This window comes from Manacus candei, unplaced genomic scaffold, assembly GCF_025592945.1.
Source record: "Manacus candei isolate 608988 ecotype Guabito, Panama unplaced genomic scaffold, ASM2559294v1 h1tg000064l, whole genome shotgun sequence".
Taxonomy (NCBI): Eukaryota; Metazoa; Chordata; class Aves; order Passeriformes; family Pipridae; genus Manacus; species Manacus candei.
In genome coordinates, this window is record NW_026138112.1 from 580483 (window position 1) to 598473 (window position 17991).

Below are 17991 nucleotides of genomic sequence, written 5' to 3' on the forward strand. Positions count from 1 at the left end.
GGCTCAGTCCTGGTTGCAGAGGGTTAGATGTGTATTAGGATGGAAATTCCTCGGCCCTTTTGATATTTCACATGATAAGTTTTGTCAAATCGACGTTGGAAACAAGTGCAAGTGGCTGAGGATGCTGGATATTATCAGTTGTGTTTAAGACTCGTGGTTTTCCCTCCCTCTCTCTGCAGGTGGTGTGAGGATGGTGTATCCTTCAGCCTTTGTTCTCATCTCCCAGAGTGACATCCCCGTGTCACAGAGCGCTGCCAGCGCCGGAGGCCACGGGAATGTGGGACAGCAGGGGCTGGGAAGCGTGAAGGATCCTGCCAGTACCTGTGGGATGCCACTCACTCCCCCCACCTCTCCAGAGCAGGCTGTTCTGGGTGAGCACTGAGCCTGGGGCAGGGAGGGGTGGGATGTGAACAGGGGCACATCAAAGGCAGGCAGGGGACTGAGAGTTAGGGGAGAACTTTCTCTGTAGCCAAGGCTTAAAACGCCCCCAAAGAAGACACACCTTTAAACAGGGCTTGGAGAATTCAGTTGAGCTCCATTTTCTGTAAGTGCCTCATCTTTGTGCAGTGGTGCAAAGACCTGAGAGCCTGGATTCTGACAGTGGTTTAGGCAGAGTTTGCCAGTTTATGAAGTGTTGGTGTCCTTGTTGGGAGGGTGTTGATTCTTTGTGGCACAAGAGCACAGTGAATTTCCCCTTGGAAAGGGGGAATTTAGGCTTGATATTGGGAAGAAATTCTTCCCTGTGAGGGTAGTGGGGCCCTGGCACAGGTTGCCCAGAGAAGCTGTGGCTGCCCCTGGATCCCTGGAAGTGTCCAAGGCCAGGGTGGATAAACTTGAAGCAACCTGGGCTGGTGGAAGGTGTCCCTGCCCGTGGCAGGGGGTAGAACAAGATGGGCTTTAGGGTCCTTCCAACCCAAACCTTTGTGTGATCCTGTACAAGAGTAGGTAGCTCTTTTTATAAAGAACTAGAAATTCAGCACTTAACTAAGCACTTATGTTGGTATAATAAAAACTTGCAAAGTCTAGCTGCTCTTTTTGCCCAGCACAGCTGGGTTTCAGTTAAAGGCCATTGGAAAGGAATTCCTAAGGCTCTGGAATGGTTAAGAAGGAGCTGGGCTTCCCAAAGGAGGTCCAGCATGGGCTGGCATCATGTGCAGATGGCACAGGGAGTCCTGCATGGCAGTTCCATGTTTTGTGGGCACACAGTGTGTCCTTTTCCATGGATCCTCAGTAGTTCTGATCTCAGCAGCTGTCCAAGTGCTTGGCATGTGGGGTACTGGGTCCTTAATCCTTAATATCTCATCTGGTTGAAGTGTATGTGTGTATCCTGTGCCTCCTGAGACATGGGAATGAATATCTAACCCTGTCAGCACCTGGAACACAGACAGGGCCTTCAGATGATCAGTGGTTCTCAGTGTGGTTATCCTGTAACCAGTTCAGAACTGCCATTTCAGATGGGAGCTCAGGAACAGAGGTGTCAGACATCTGTTTGAGTGCAAACTTCTGATAATAAAGAAGAAAATAACTGACATAGAAAAAAGAAATTATGTGAATTTTTTTTTTCCTTTGCAGACTGTGTTTTGAAGGTATTTTTACAACTAATTATTTTTTTCCTGTGTAGATTATCTTCTGCACTTGCTCTTTACAGGCTTGCCATTGTAACAGAATTACAAGGTAGTTGAGGTTGTCCCAGGACATTGTCCACTCAGGTTTTGAGTATCTCCAGGGACAGAGACTCCACAGCCTCTCTGGGCAGTCTGTTCCAGTGGCTTTCACCTTCACAGGAGAAAGTTTAAATGGAATTCCTGGTGTTTCAGTTGATGCCCATCCCCTCTTACCCTTTCACTGGGTGCCACTGGTTATATCCTGTCTATTCTCCCTGTCAGGTGTTTGTGTACACTGATACAATTCCTCCTCCAGCTCTCTCAACCTTTGAATCTTGATGCAAAACCAAAGAAAAACAGTGATTGTTGACTTCACTGCCATGGAAAAACATGTCTAGATTCACTTGTCCATGAATGGTGCCTGCAGATGAAGACAAAGTATTTAGTATTTACTGCTAATAATGCAGAATGTGAGGTGTAAATTCACTTGGAATAGTGTTTTTCAGGGGAATTGGTAGTTAAAATAAGCAAAAAGCTAATTAGTAACAAACTGAAGCAAGACAATCAACGTTTAAATAAGTCTCTATTCAAGTATTGATGCATCTTTTAATGTGCTATTGTATTTTTCAATTTCTCAACTTGTACAATATCACAAGGGGGATTCTCTTGCTGAATATTTATAAACTATCAGTTATATAAAAGTGTTCTTGTTGTCCAATCTGGCAGTCACAGCTTCTGTTTGATCTCTGCTATTGTTTGAGGGCAATATGAATTCCTATCACAGGGGTGCCTCTCCAGCAAGCAGTGAAAGGATCCCTTTATTTTATATCAAAAACCATTTTAAAAGACATTGAAAAACTGGAGAAATGGATTGGAAAAAACGTGCCACACAGTCCAGAATCAGCAGATGGAATAAATAAACTGGGTTAGCCTGAATAACACTTCAGTTCTGCCCAGTACCAGTTGAAATGTGGGTTTAGTGTCGTGTCCAGTTGGGAAAAGATGGAAAGAATTGAGGTTGTTTAGTGTAGAAAAGCAGGATTTGAAGGAGAGGTGGTGTAACAGCCTTCAGAGAATCAAAGAGGAGGCTTTTCTCTGCAACCAATATGTAATGAACCTAAACTGGAGCAGAGCAAAACTAGGTTGAACAGGAGGGAAAACTTGCTCTGAGGAAGGATGATGAAGTGTTGGAATAAATTGGCTGTTGGGAGGCTACAGAAGTTCCATCAGCAGAGGGGTGGTGGGGTTTGGGGGGTTTGTTGGGGGAATTTTCTGTGTTTGTTTTTAAGAAACAGGTTAGTCAAATATATTAATCCAGCTTTGAGGCAGGGAATGGACTAAATGATGTTTTCAGGTCTCTTTTAACCATATTTTCCCATCATACTTTTCTTTATTTTCCTCCTGCTGTTGCCATGTATGGAGCATCTGGGACTCTATAGCAGAGTACAGGATGTTTGTTTGTGTGCACATTAGGTTTGTCTTTATACACAAATTCCTTCCTCCCTTTGCCAGAGGAGGATGGATTTGTTAATTCTGAAGTTTCCACCTGGGTTTTTGATCCCCTGTCAAGTTCCCAGTGTTACAGAACGTTTAAAACCCAGGGGAACACATGGTAAGAGCCACAACATGTCCAGGGTTTTAGGGGCTTGACTTTGCAGGAAGATAACCAGGGAAGGTCTAACTGGAGAAATAAATCTATAACATGAGGAACCAAAGGAGATACAGGGTTGGGCAGCTTGTGCCCAGCTTTTAAAAGCTGTGTTTTGCCAGTCAGCTGCTGGAAGGGAGCAGGATGCCCGTGTGGCTGCAGGGATGAGCAGCAGCGAGTCCCCTCAGCCCTTGCATTGCGTCAGGCAGGAGGACAAAGTGTTCTGTGCACTGAGCTGACCTTGTTAAAATGCAGCACATCCTTCCTGGCTCCTCCGGCCCAGACGGAGCCAAAGCTCCCTCTGCTGCTGCAGCTCGGGCTTGGCAGGGTGGGGGTGCTGGAGTTCGGGGATCCAAACAAAAACACGGATGGGAGGAAAAGAAACGTCTGCTCCTGCAATCCCTGGAATGGCTTCTGCAGCACAGGCAGGGAGGAGGGAAGGGCAGAGCATAAGCCAAGGGTTTTCAGGCTCTCAGCGTGTTGGGTGATATCTTTGTTATCTCTTTGATAATCAACACAGATACCACATACTGAGAGCCTCACATCTCTGTTAATAATGTGTGTTATATGCACTGATGATCAGCTGCTGAGAACTTCTGTGCTTCTCAGCTGTAAAACTTTAGCAGGGCAGGTTTGGATTCTGGTATCTCAATTCAAGCATGTTATAAAGAAATAGCAGAGAATCCCAGAATGTTTGGGTTGGGAGGGACATGAAAGCCCATCTTGTCCCACATGAAAGCCCATCCAGTCCCACCCCCTGCCATGGGCAGGGACACCTCCCACTAGCCCAGGTTGCTCCAAGTTTTTCCACCCTGGCCTTGGACACTTCCAGGGATCCAGGGGCAGCCACAGCTTCTCTGGGCAACCTGTGCCAGGGCCTCCCCACCCTCCCAGCCAGGAATTCCTTCCCAATCTCCCATCTCTCCCTGCCCTCTGGCAGTGGGAAGCCATTCCCTGTGTCCTGTCCCTCCATCCCTTGTCCCCAGTCCCTCTCCAGCTCTCCTGGAGCCCCTTTAGGCCCTGCAAGGGGCTCTCAGCTCTCCCTGGACCCTTCTCTTCTCCAGGGGAACCCCCCCAGCTCTCCCAGCCTGGCTCCAGAGCAGAGATCACACTAATCCTTTCTTTTTTCAGTGAGGTTTTATATTGAGTATAAAGAACTGATCCTTGCTTTGAAATAGTCTACATAAATGATAAGTTTTCTTAATAGATGCTTTTAGAACCATTTATACTATAGTAAATTTAATCTTTAAACACTCACCAAAGACTATATAAATTTTAGTTTAACACCCAGAATTATTGTGAAAAAGCTCTGTCTGCACTGCTTCTTAGTGATTCTATCCAGGGCTTTAGGGGCTATCTAAAATACCTCCATTTATTATATATAAATATATATGTGTATATATATATAATATAAATAAAATATAGATGTATAATATACAGAGCATATTGCATCACATGGGGTGCAGTATTGCCCATGTACCTGATACAACCTTGTGCCATATTTGTTACCTCAAATTGCTTTGAAATGTGTTTTGTGAGGGTGCTTTGAGCATTCCCTGGGGAGTGTGAGCACCCTGACAAGGGCCTGCCAGGAAACAACATCCCCTGTGCCTGTGAAGAACAGCTTTGACATGAATGCTTTGTTTCTGTTGCAGGAGAAAGTGGCTGCTCTCAGAGCAGCCTCAGCCACTCAGCTGTGCAGGAGGGCACAGTCAGTGTCCACAGTCCAAAGAAATCAAGCAAGATTACTCCAAAATTCCACAACCGAATGGTTCACCGTGTCTGGAAGGAATGCATCCTCAACAGGGCACAGTCCAAGTCAGTCCTCATGGCTTTACTCATTTATGACAGTTAAAATCATACATTATGGTTTTATTCCTCACAGAATTCTTTTGCCACCACTCAAAGCTGATGATGCTGAAGAGCATCAGCTGAGCACAGGGACAAATTTCCTCTGATGATGCTCTTCAGCATCATCAGAGGAAATTTGTCCCTGTGCTCAGCTGAGAACTCCTGACCCTTCCTGTTGTGTGTCCTTGAGGCTGCACATCCATGGGATGTGCCTTCAGTTGGGTGCTCTCAGTTGCAGTTTCTGTCTCCAGTTGTAGTTACTGCAGAACAAATAGTATATATTTGATATTTAGGGCTCTAAGGGTAATATTTGTAAAGCTTTACATTACATGAGCTGGACTGAAATTTCAGTTGGCAAGGATGTGGTAAATTGATGTTGGTATCAGAGGCCTTTGTTACTGGAGATTTGAAGTAAATCACGGCACAGTGTGCCCTGAAATCTTTACTTTTCCCTTTTTCCCTGCAATTTCCTCGTTGGATAAGTCAGAAGAGTTTCTAGGTTCAGTTTAAATTGCTTGCCCCTTGCTTTTTGTGCTCAGACTCCAGACAGAGCTGTCTGATGCAGAGCTGGGACCTTCCTCCCACAGAAATTAAACCACAACTTCTGAGGAGTAGTACAGGGATCTACCACCTGTTTCAAAGGTCAAGGAATTTCTTTGAGGGGAACAAAGTGAATTTCTGCATGTGCTGCATTTATGAAGTTTTGTTTTACAAAAGGTGATGATTACTAAAATAATTTTCTCTCCCTCTCAGGAGGAATCAAATTACATCTGCAAATTTGGAAGAGGAAGTTCCTAACAATACTGTTTCATGGGATTTTGTGGATCCAGTCCAAAGAGTCAGTTGTTCTTGTTCCAGGTGAGCTTTGAGGAGAATAAGCATTTGGAAGAACCCTGTTTAGTTCAGAGGGACACTTAGAGAGGGGAGTTATGTTTTAGCTGAGACAAGAGGAAATTCTAGTATCAAAACTGTGATCATCACTCCTCTTTGGGTGATTAATATGCATCTCATACCACTGTCACTTGCAGGAGTCAGTTCAAGTGGAAAAATTATCATCTCAAGTCTAGGATCACTCCAACTGTTCTCATTCCTAATGAACTCATCCTTCAGGCTGTTCAGAGCTTTAACCTCTGGAGTGGTTGAGGCTTGTGACTGAAGAGGGGCACTGGCTGTTTCTGAGCATCCTGATTAAGGGATAGTGCTACTGTCCCTGTTTGGAGGAAGAGGGGAAAACCATCTCTAGTCAATCTGCCATGACCCCGAAAATCATCCAGGAGGATATTAAACCTTTGCAGCATCACCATCCACTGTCAGCTGATCAAAGAGAAACCACAGCTCACTTACACAAACACTTGAGGAGTTTATTCAATTATGTCATCTTTGATGGGTGCTTAAAATTCCAGTGCTCCTCACTGAGGAAAGGCAAACCAGCACCACTGTTCTTAAAACCATCAGAGAGATGTTGCAGGGCTAGAAAAAACCCCACAGTGTCCAGCCAAATAGTCCTGTGAAACTGCTTCTACTGAAATCCTTCCACTTATGAGATAGGTCATAAAAGCCTCTTTCCCAAAAGAAGTTGTTCCTGAAGTTCTTTGTGTGAAAGAGATGAAGGGGTTGTGCCTCATGTGAGGGCAGAGTGTTCAGCCTGGAGGCTCCGTGCTGGATGCCCAGGGAGGGGTTGTTTTTCTGCAGCCCTTTACCCCTGGTTACCTGGTGCTTGTGTTTACACACTCAGGAGTGCAGAATAGGTAGATGTTTTGTCAGAATGCCAAGTGTTTCCTATGGAAAACTGAGGTCCAGCTTGGCCTGGAAAGCGTGGGGAATCAATAATGGGCAGTGGAAGCCAGATTCTGTCTTCTCATCCCTCCAGTGGTACCTGCATCCTGCTGGAGTTAGTAAACAAGGCAGGTGGCAGATGAAAATATTGTCCTTAAAATGAAGGCAGTACCTGATTTCCAACAGCAGTAAATATTTCCTGGGTAGCTGCAGACACTGGACAGCTGCTGTCACACAGATCCTGTTTGAGTCATTGCCGTGCCCGTCCCCTGTGCTGTGTAAATGTCAAGAGATGATCTTAAATCTGGAGTCTGCAAGGGCTCTGTGGTGCTCAGCATCAAATCCCACCTTTCCTGGACCCGGCTGGGTGTGTGAAGAGCAGAATGTCTGGAATCATCCTCTGCAGTCAGTGAAAATCCGGGGAGTGATGGAGAATTAAGGCAATGAAATGTTACAGGAACATGCTTAAGGCAGGTCTGCAGTTACCAGGGCATCAGCTCACGTTGGGGTGGTTGCACCACACACCATCTGCTGTGTCCTGGGAACAGCCCAGCCCACGGGGAGAGCCAGGGCAGCCCCACCCAGCAGGGATGGCTGCAGGGCACAGGGCAGCAAGCACAGGGTGTGTTTGGTCCCTTGGACAGGGCTGGGTTTCTCCCATCTAATCCTCTTCACTTGTGATCACAGACTTTATCTCCATGAGTTAAAACCTTATTATGTGATCTGAAATGGTTTTTGTTGTCCTGTTGTTCGTAGGACAGGGATGGAGTGATCTATTTTGAAATGTTTAATTTTAAACAGGTTTCAGTGTTGAGCACAACACGTCTTTTGATTTCTGCTTAGGTTATGAAACCAAATAAACAACTAAACAAAAAAAACCCACCCAAACAAAACCAAACCTCAACAACAAAAAGAACAATAAAAGTATGGACAGAGTTACAACAGAATCCCTGTTGTAACATCCTCAGAGAACATCATCATCATGATGAAAATACTGTTTAGCAGCACCTGGAACACTGAAATTCAGTCCTGTGCTTCCCAGTCTCAAAGATACTGGGTACAAATTGAAAAAAAAACCATATTAAAATATGAAGCCAGTAATAAGATTGTCTTTTTGTTTGAATATTTTAAAATATTTATTAATGCTTTCTTCATCAGGTAGAAAGCGCTTTATTTTGTGTGTGGGTTTGGTTTGGTTTTGGACTGGAGTTGTGCTTATCTTCCCTTACCTGATGTGGAGGAGGAAATGGATTTGAGTCTGTGAACATTCCCAAGCCAATCCTGCTGCTCCAGAGGGAGCCAGGAGCAGGGCTGGAGCTCCACAGCAGTCCCAGTTGGAAAGGCTGACCTGCTTTATGGCAATGAAAGCAACAGCAACTTGGATTTTTTTAGTTAATTACCTTCCAGCTGAGCTGTTTTGTACATGAGCTCTTTCCCTTGAATGCTGTTTTCTGGAGCCTCTCCTTTTCCATTTATGGGTCAGAGGAGCTGCAGCCGAGCTGGTCCCGCCCGTGGGACCATCCCGGGCTCTGTTAAAAGAGCGGGGTCAGACGGGACATTTCTCAGTGCTGTTGCTTGGCTTCGGTTTTCCCCTGAGCTCAGGTGGCTGCCCAGACCAGGAGTGAGCTGTCTCTGCCTCTCTTTCAGGCACAAGGTGTTGAAGCAGCGCTGTGCCGCCGGCTCCAGCCGGCCCCCCACGATAAACCCGCCCGGCTTCGGCGTGGGAGCCGCGGCAGCCTCGGCACTGCCCCCTCCCGCCTCCTCAAAGCACAAAACCACCGAGAGGCAGGAGAAAGCAGAGAAGCTGCAAAAGAGGCCCATGATGCCCTTTCACCACCGGCCCTCTGTGACTGAAGAGCTATGCATGGAGCAGGACACGCCGGGGCAGAAGCTGGGGTTGGCCGGGATGGAGCCCTCCTTGGACGTCCCGAATCCCAGGAAGTACGAGAAGCCGCTCTCTCTACCTGCTAGAAATCCAAGCAAGCAAATTAATATGAATCCTATGGATTCACCCCGTTCCCCCACTTCCCCTCTGCCCCCCACTCTGAGCCCCCAGCCCCGAGGGCAGGAAGCAGAGAGCCTGGACCCCCCCTCCGTCCCCGTCAACCCAGCCCTGTACGGCAGCGGGCTGGAGCTGCAGCCCCTGCCCAGCCTGGACGACAGGACAGTCCTGGTGGGCCAGAGGTTACCTCTGATGGCAGAGGTCAGCGAGACAGCCTTGTACTGTGGCACAGCCCCCAGCAGCGAGGCTGGGGACGTGTGGAGGACCTACAGTGTCCCCTCGAGCGACGACAGCGAGTTCCGGCCGCCGGAGCTGCCCTGTGACAGGTATGACGGCAGGATGGAGGTGAACCCCGACAGCACTGCACTGAAAAGGTGAGAGGGCAGGGGGGCTGCGAGCTCTGGTCAGGACCAAACTGTTTTACTGAGATGAGTTGAGGGCTCCCCTGCACCCCCACAGGTGCTGAGGTGAACACTGGCACTTCCATGGGCAGCTCCTGTGGCAGGATGACTTCCTTTGCCATGTCTGGCTTTCTACTGGACGTTACAAGAACTGACAAAATTTTGTTGTGGCCTACACCTGGGAATTTGAGCAAATGTTAAGAGTTCTCTTAAACTTGTGTCTTTTTATTATTTAAAAAACAAAATATACATTGAGATGTGCAACCTTCGGCTGCAGAAGGGCTTGGTTTGGAGTGAAATTCTGATTCTTCAGTGGGGTTTGTCCAGTTGTGTGGGGTTAAAACTGCACTGTGCCACACCTTCTGTGAGTAGTAACTGTTCCTTCAGTATAGAATAATTCTGCCTTTTGTCACCCCACTTTGAATTTGGTGGAATCTTTGCTGGGTAACTTCAGTCTCTGGAGGAAGGAAACTAAAAGCCCCAACAACCCCTAGGGGGCAAAGAGCAAATCTCCTGTAAATACACTTCAATTACAGTTAACACACATTGACTGCCTCAGTGAAGACCATGAACAACTACATTTTAAGGAATTTTTAGCTGTCTCCTTCTATTTTTATTTTTATATAAATAGATTTTGTTTTATGCAAAGGAAGTTATTCGTTTACAACTTTATTGGGAGAATTTAAATTTATTTTATGCCAACCCAAGAATTACTTCTGCATTCTGGCAGTGCATTTAAAAAACACACCAGAGAGAGTAAGTGAATATATGTAAGCAAAAATTAACTGAAGAAGAGTTTTTGAGTTATAATAACACTGGTTTTGGTAGTTACAGTGGAGTTTGCTTGGCCTTCCCAAGCTGTATTTCTAAGTGTTTTCATTTATATAGTGACAACATTAATTCTTCTTTCACTGCCCTAAAGCAGGTCTTAATACAGTAAAATATTTAATACTAAATGTAGCCAAGTACATCCTTTATTTAAGGGAAAAACCCATCTTTCTGCTGGATCAAGGGGGAAGGAGTGAGGTGTGGGACAGCTGCAGACCTTGGGAGCTGGTTTTTGCTGGCTGTGAGAGGTGTGCTGCTTCTGTTTCACGAGGCCTTTGCTGGTTTGTTTTCCCTCCCAGGCTCTTGGCACAGCCCAACAAACGGTTCAAAATCCTGGAAGAGCAGAAGCCAGCACAGCCCCTCAACTACCTGGAGCCTTTGGCTCTGCTGCAGCAGCCTGGGGAGGGCTGGGGGGACACCAGTGACCCCTACACCTTTGAGGATGGGGACATCAAGTACAGCTTCACCGTCAACAAGAAGTGCAAACTGGGGGCCGAGAAGGATCCTTCGAAGAAGCCCAAGGTGATGTGTGAATGCAGAGTCCTGGTCACTGCTGCTCTCACTGGGGGGGTGCTGTGGCACAGCATTCACTCCACAGCTCTCTGGGAGGCACAGACTGTTCCACAGGTCAAAATCAGAGAGGTGCTGTGTGTTTGTGTTTCTTTCCTGCACCAGCTCTGGGAAAAATGAATTTAATTGTGGTGTTTTTGAACTGGTGTTTGCTGCATATATACATATTTTTATTTATATTTTTTTAATATATATATAAAACTACAAATTTATATCTATATTTATATAGATATTCAGCAGGCCAAGCTGAATATATATAGGTAGATACATACATACATAAATATATATTCAACTTAGCCAGCTGAATATCTATATGATATGAATGCAATATATATCTATATGATAGATTGATAGACAGACAGATGGATAGACAGACAGATGGATGGATAGACAGATAGATAGATAGATAGATATTCAGCTTGGCCAGCAGTAAGTTCCAGATTTAAGCTAAGAATTAAAAGATTTTGAGCCTTATATTCACTTGCAGAGATGAAAGAATTTGGTGTTTTGGTTTTTTTTCCCTTGTTTGCTTCAGCCTGACAGATACCTCAGTGCAAAGCTCTGGTCTCTCCAGCCCAATTTTTTCCTGCTCTTGGGCAAAAGGAGAGTATCCTTCTGCTGAGAGGCTCTGGGAGAGGGACAATACTGGTTTGGATATTCCCTTGGAGCTGTTTTTCCACATGGGAAAGAAACAATTTGATTCCTATTCCTCGTGAAGATACTCCTGATGTGTCTTATTCCCTCTGGAGCTGTTTCAGTGTCTGGCTGCTCACTCCCTTGGTCTTCTGCAGGCCCCTACCACACTTCACGTTCTGAAAGGTGTTTTTTCTAGAGAATTTGAGGTGGTTAATTCCCTGTACTGGCTGTCAGAGCTAATTCCATGTGCGTGGAATCCTTTGTAAGTCATGCACAGTGTTATTCCACGTTTTTCCTGATGTGTATGTAAACAGCAGACAGCTGTGTTCTTCTCCCTTCTTAAATTTTTTTTTGCTCCTCAATACATGTAATTTAGAGCTCTGAGTTTGGCTTGACACAGGAAAGCAGTTGTACTTACATATGATAATATCCATTAAAAACTCTTGGCTTTTCTTTTTTTTTGTACAGCCAGAAGATGGAATTGGTGCCAAGGAAATCCCCCCAACGGGACATTCCACACCAGTTCCTGATGGAAAAGATGCCATGTCCATTTTCAGTTCTGCCCCTAAGGCTGGTGAGTAACAGCTCTTGGATTGGCTCTGCAAAGCAAAAGCAGTCAGTCAGTGCTCTGCAGTAACATCTGGAAGGAAAAATCACACCCTGAACTTCTGACTGTAACATGAGAGCTGTAGGCAGCTCCTGAGATGGAAGAGATTTTGCTTGTCTGTTTTATAATAACACAATTATATATGATTTTAGAATATCAAGTGAGCAGCAGCTCCCTTCATCCTTCAGGGGTTGCTTTACTCTTCCCTGCAAGGCTGTTCCTGGGCTCCAGAGGGGCCCCAGTGCTTCTTGCTTGTCCCCTGGGGGAGTACAACTGGGAAGAGGTGGTTTTGTGTCCCTGTGCTCCCATTTTCCCTGTGTTTCCCCCTCTCCCCGTGGCAGACACCCGGCAGGACAGCGCTGCCGGCCGGGGGGGCTCCGGGAGCCTCACCCAGGTGACGGATCTGGCTCCATCCCTGCACGACCTGGACAACATCTTTGACAATTCAGATGAGGATGAGCTTGGGGTAAGTCCCTGCAGGACTGAGGGTTCTGTAGGACAGCAAAAAGCAGGAGGAGGAGGAGGATGGAATTCTGGTGGGGAGCGATTATCCCTAAGAGATAAGGGAGAGAGTTTCCAGGTAGGCGGGCTTGGATTTTAGCTGGGAAGAATTGCTGGCAAAGAGAGGGTTCATTTCAGGAGATCCCTCAAAGAGAGAAACCATCAGGGTGTGTAATTCAGGAATTTCAGCTCACTCAGGGAACACCAAAGCTCGTGTTGTCTGACAGTTGTCTGTCAGTATTTTGTGTGTGAGAAATGTGGGAAAGATCCACGTTTCGTCCACTGGTGATTTGTTGTTTCACCTCCTCTGAGAACCTGCCCAAAGACAAATTCAGCCTCACAGAATTTCAGTAACTCTCTAAAGCCACTTTTCTTTCTATTCCTGGACAACAATAGTTGCTGTGTGTTAGGAAATACAAAAGGCAAAGCGGATTTATATCCATTATGAAGGGAAAACTGCCAGGAAAGGCAAAGATTTGAATAGTTGCTATCTTCATAATAAACTAATATACCCCTAATGATACAGAAGGGGATCCTAAACTGACTGCTGGTGGATAATATGTTTAAAAGTCTAATGTCTGGTTGCTGGCAGGACTTTGGAAGTACAGCAATTTACTTTCTGTGGTTCCACACAAGCTCCACTTCAGATGTCACAGTTAATTTGCAAATCTCCTGGAGGACTGTCCTGTGAAAATAAAAAAAATCACCCTCTTCTGTGAGATTGGCCCTAATGCTCTTCCTGTCTTGGAACTTGTATGTGTTGGGCTTAGTCTGTGCCATATTCCCATTATTGTCTTGGAGTGATCCAGCCATGGAAAGGTGTGGAGTAGCCACGAGCATTTCAAGCTCAGGCTTTGTGATAACATTTTCAATACAGTTTGTGTGTGTATAGGAATATGTGCCTGTATATATGTATCAAAATATGGGGAATGTACAGACAGGCAAATATTTCAGAGACTTTGGTGTTGAAAGAGGGGAAAAAGAAATCCAGGCTCCTTGGGGGGAGTGGGTGGGGCAGTGGAAAAGTTTTCTTTCCTGGGAAGTCGCACTGGGAGAAGCTTCAGAATTTCTAATACTTTCTGATTTTGGTAGTTGGCATTTCTCTGGAGGTGAAAAGGAAACGTATTTGTGTGAGAGGAGGAAGGTGAGACTATTTGGTGCAACACTAATGAACCAAATTACAAATTAATTAGCGGCGAGGAGGAAGAAGGTTCGATTTTTTGAGGCTGCTATAAAAGTAAAAAAGAAGCAGCTGTGTTCTGTCCCGTGCAGTGGTGTTTGGGGAGGTTTCAGGATGTCTGACACTCTGTGGATTTGGCAGTGTGGGTGTCTGATGGTGTGCTTTCCCTGCTCCCAGGCCGTGTCCCCAGCCCTTCGCTCCTCCAAGCTGCCGCCAGCGGGGTCCGAGGAGCGGCCAGTGGGCAAGGACGGCAGGACGGCGGTTCCGTACCCCCCCAGTGAGTACCAGCCCCTCCCCAGCCCTGTGTGCCCTCCACAGCCCCTCCCCGAGCTCTGTGTGCCCTCCACAGCCCCTCCCCAGCCCTGTGTGCCCTCCACAGCCCCTCCCTGAGCTCTGTGTGCCCTCCACAGCCCCTCCCCAGCTCTGTGTGCCCTCCACAGCCCCTCCCCAGCCCTGTGTGCCCTCCACAGCCCCTCCCCGAGCCCTGTGTGCCCTCCACAGCCCCTCCCCAGCTCTGTGTGCCCTCCACAGCCCCTCCCCGAGCCCTGTGTGCCCTCCACAGCCCCTCCCCGAGCTCTGTGTGCCCTCCACAGCCACTCACCCCCCTGGCATGGGCCTTGGGGTGTGCTTCCTGCTGTAATTAGCGGGTGTTAATGAGCACAGGGTGACACAGACACGGACTCTCAATGCCCCTGCTGAGATCTGAGATCTTTTCCCTTGTCTGGGACTGGAAGGATGGGAGGGGTTTGTCACAAGTCTCCATTTGGAAGCCAGCCCCTCTGGCTCAGTGTTTAATTCTGGGCACTTACACCATTTCCATATCCCTCTTTATGTATAAATCCTTCTCCTAGTTCAAGGAGCGTTTGGACAACACTCTGAGGGACAGGATGGGATTGTTGGGGTGTCCTGGGCAGGGCCAGGAGCTGGACTGGATGATCCCTGTGGGTCCCTTCCAACTCAGCATATTCTGTGATTAACGAAATCAAAGAATGTAAACCTGTGACTTACCAAGTGGCCATTATGGTGCAACCTGTCTCTGGAAGAAAATTGCATTGAGCATTTGACAAATTAAAACTAAAATCGCCTTCAGGGTTTAATCTGGAAGTGCATGATGAAAATCACAGGACGAGGTTCGGGCTGGAGGCACGTTGGAGACCTTGGCAGAGAGCTGTGGGAGGGATGCAGGCACAGCACATGGACAGGGAAGGCTGTGGCAGTGCAGGGAGCTCAGACATTACATTTGGTATGCTGAGATTGTATGAAATGCAGATTGGAACAACAGGGCTTTTTTGTAAGCACTGTGCCAACAACGACTGGGAATGAGAACTGTTACTCTGAGGGTGGAGTCAGCTGGGGTTGGGCTCTTCTCCCAGGTGAGGAGTGACTGGAAGAGGGGACAGCCTCGAGCTGTGCCAGGGGAGGTTTAGGTTGGATATTAGGGAAAATTTCCTCACTGAAAGGGCTACCCAGCCCTGGCACAGCTGCCCAGGACAGGGGTGGAGTCCCCATCCCTGGGGGGATTTAAAAATCCATGTGAACGTGGCACTTGGGGACACGGGTCAGTGGTTGCCTTGGCAGTGCTGGGGAACAGTTGGATGATCTTAGAGGTCTTTTCCAACCCAAACAATTCTATGATTGTATTAATTTAGATGGACTTCTCTTGAGATGAAAGAGAAATGTGTCTGTGTGAGAGGAGGAAGGTGAGAATTTTCGGTGTAACACTAACGAATCGAATTACAAATTACAAATTACTTAGTGGTGAGGAGGAAGAAGGTTTGATTTTTGTGGCTGCTACAAGCAGAAATCCAATCTCTCTGCAAATCATTCTTTAATGCCTTCTCATTAACTTCAGCTGGTAATGAGAACAAATTGAGGTGAAGAAAAAAATCAGTCTGAGGGAGATGAGTCAGAGTTTTATGGACCCATAAAAGCTGTGCTGATTTACTCAAATGTAGAAGTCTGAAGTATACAGAGATTGGATTTTGACAGGTTTAGTTGATCCATAGCTTTTTAAAATATGCAAAGCTTTTTCAAGCATGACACACATGAAAATGAGCGATGAGAGCTGCCTGTTGCTGTAGGGTTGGGGGACTTTTTGTAATTAAACTTTTTTATGAATCTGCACTGCAGAGTTGTGCTAAGTGGATTGAGCTGGAGGTGAGAAAATGATGCAGTGAGGAGCTGTGTGAGGGAAGTCAGAATTACACTGCACTGGTGGTTTGTAGCTGTGGCCTTGACACCGGCAGTGGAGGCACAGCAGTGTCTGTGGGGAGCTGAAAGGCCTTGTCCAGCATCATAAATTCCTGCTGAGCACCTTTCATTTCACCCTTCCTTCCTGTCCCTCTGCAATGCCTAAAACATACCTGTTAAAAAACAGAGGTAGGCAATCCAGCTGCCATCCTGAAGATTATATTCCATACTGGCACTGGGTGGAAAAGAGCTTTTTCCATTCTACTGAACCCGTTTTCAGGGTTTTATCCTGGGTCTGGACAAGAATAAGGCCTTGGGAATTCAAAGACTGAGAAAGTGGGGAAATAAAAGAAAAAAGGGCAGAATGGGAATAATTCACAGCCCATTATTTACTCTGCTGCTCCAGGCTGTGAAGGACTTTGGGTTCAGCTTTGACAGTTGAGACCAAAAGAAGTCCATTTTGAGGGGACCTCACCTGTTTGAGTTGTTGCTCTCAAACAGCCTGACTGTGTCACCTCTGGGCACAAAAGCATCCAAAGCAGGTTTGGCTCTGTTAGGGCAGAGTGGAGACACATCCTGGGGCTGCAGCACCCTACAGAATGTGCTGTTACTGCAGGAATTCCTACACATATTCACACACATTATAAATAATTCTAATCCTATCACTTATTTCTGCCCTTTTCAGTTGGTTTTTGAGTACAGTTTGGGTTTCCACAACAAAGTGTTTACCAGTCAGAAATCCCTCTGTTGATTTAGGAATTTTCCATAATCTTTAGGCTGCAAATGTTGTTGAATACAAGAATATCCTGTCAGCTTGGGTGTGGAAGTGGGATTGGGATTTAGTCTGTCAGAAGAGGTTCCAGAAGGGATACCTGTGGGAATTCACCCTTCCCTGGTCTCAGTGGTTCACCAGAGGGATGGTTCTGTCCAGAGAGGATCTACCTAATTCCAGTCATGAGAATACAGCATTTCCTCTGAATTTCACACAGAATAAATGTGGAAGGAAACAGAATGGAGCTGGGGAGAACATAAAAGTCTTTGCTGTGATTTGTCTTCAGTTGCATTACACTGTACTGAACATTTCTGCTGGGGTTGGTTGTTTTACTTAAAGAGAAAAACAGGCAGGGGATGATTCCATTGCTCTCATTTCCTGAGAAGTAATTGAGGGATTTTCCTGACTTAGTGTCCTGTGGTACAAAATGATAATTTTGTGGTTTCCTCTGACACTTGGCACTTTGGAGTCTGGTTCTTCAGCAAAACTGCCCATGTTTGTGCAGCAACAGGGGTTGTGTTGCCATGGACCAAATGAGGCTGCAGCGAGTGTAGGAGAGGAGAAATGCAGCTCAGTGCACCCTAATCCCAAAGGCCTCCTGATTTAGGGCTGCTGTCAGCCCTGGGAAAGGGAAGAAGCCACTCTGTGACTCCTTAGAAACAGCTGCTGGTGAACTTTGCATTAATGTCAGTTCAGCTCTTCTGTTCTAAGGTATTAATTTATTGCTGCCAAACTGTACATGGAATTTGTGTGTCTACCAGTTCATTCTTTCTGCTGCACAACAAACTGGCAAAATATGCCCAGGAATTGCTGGAATTTTTCCCTAGGAGTTGACCTTTTATCTAGGTTTATGCTGCTCAGAACTCCATATGTCTGTAGAACCTTTGCTGGGTTTTAACTGATGGAATAAGAGCTATCATTGGGTTGGTCTGTTTTGTTTTATTGCACTTCCTTGGGAATTGGTAATTTAATAACTAACAGTGTGTTATTCCATCGTCTTTAGCTGTGGCAGATCTCCAAAGGATGTTCCCAACACCACCTTCTTTAGAACAGCACCCTGCCTTCTCCCCAGTGATGAGTTACAAAGATGGAATAAGCTCAGAGACTGTGACCACCCTGGGCATGATGGAGAGTCCTATGGTCAGCATGGTCCCAACACAGCTTGCTGAGTTCAAAATGGAGGTGGAAGATGGGTTAGGTAGCCCCAAACCTGAAGAAATCAAGGTAACACACCAAAACTGTGGTATTTTTATAAGCTCATCTCTGTATGCTTTGCTTTCTAGAAACAAGTCACATGCAGTGTGTGTAGCCCACTAAAAATGTGAACTGGACCCATATAAAGTCTGTAATAGGGGGAAAAAAATTCTTCTCTAGTAAAAGAGCTTTTTAATCATGTCCCTGATTTTAACTCTGGGCATTTTTCTT

General features: G+C 46.2%; 1 protein-coding gene across 2 annotated transcripts in view; it reads left to right on the forward strand.

Moving 5' to 3' along the window:
* MED13L (mediator complex subunit 13L) overlaps positions 1 to 17991 on the forward strand; it is a 178160-nt gene that overhangs the window by 129189 nt on the left and 30980 nt on the right. The window contains exons 7-15 of one of the 2 annotated variants that reach the window (XM_051805265.1): positions 180 to 371; positions 4908 to 5070; positions 5857 to 5961; positions 8527 to 9255; positions 10410 to 10632; positions 11785 to 11890; positions 12265 to 12389; positions 13782 to 13881; positions 17570 to 17790. In XM_051805265.1, coding sequence (XP_051661225.1) covers positions 180 to 371; positions 4908 to 5070; positions 5857 to 5961; positions 8527 to 9255; positions 10410 to 10632; positions 11785 to 11890; positions 12265 to 12389; positions 13782 to 13881; positions 17570 to 17790 — 1964 coding nt within the window. Of the gene's footprint in view, positions 1 to 179; positions 372 to 4907; positions 5071 to 5856; positions 5962 to 5989; positions 6217 to 6296; positions 9256 to 10409; positions 10633 to 11784; positions 11891 to 12264; positions 12390 to 13781; positions 13882 to 17569; positions 17791 to 17991 lie in introns of those variants that run through there. The other variant, XM_051805266.1, reaches the window with a different exon arrangement.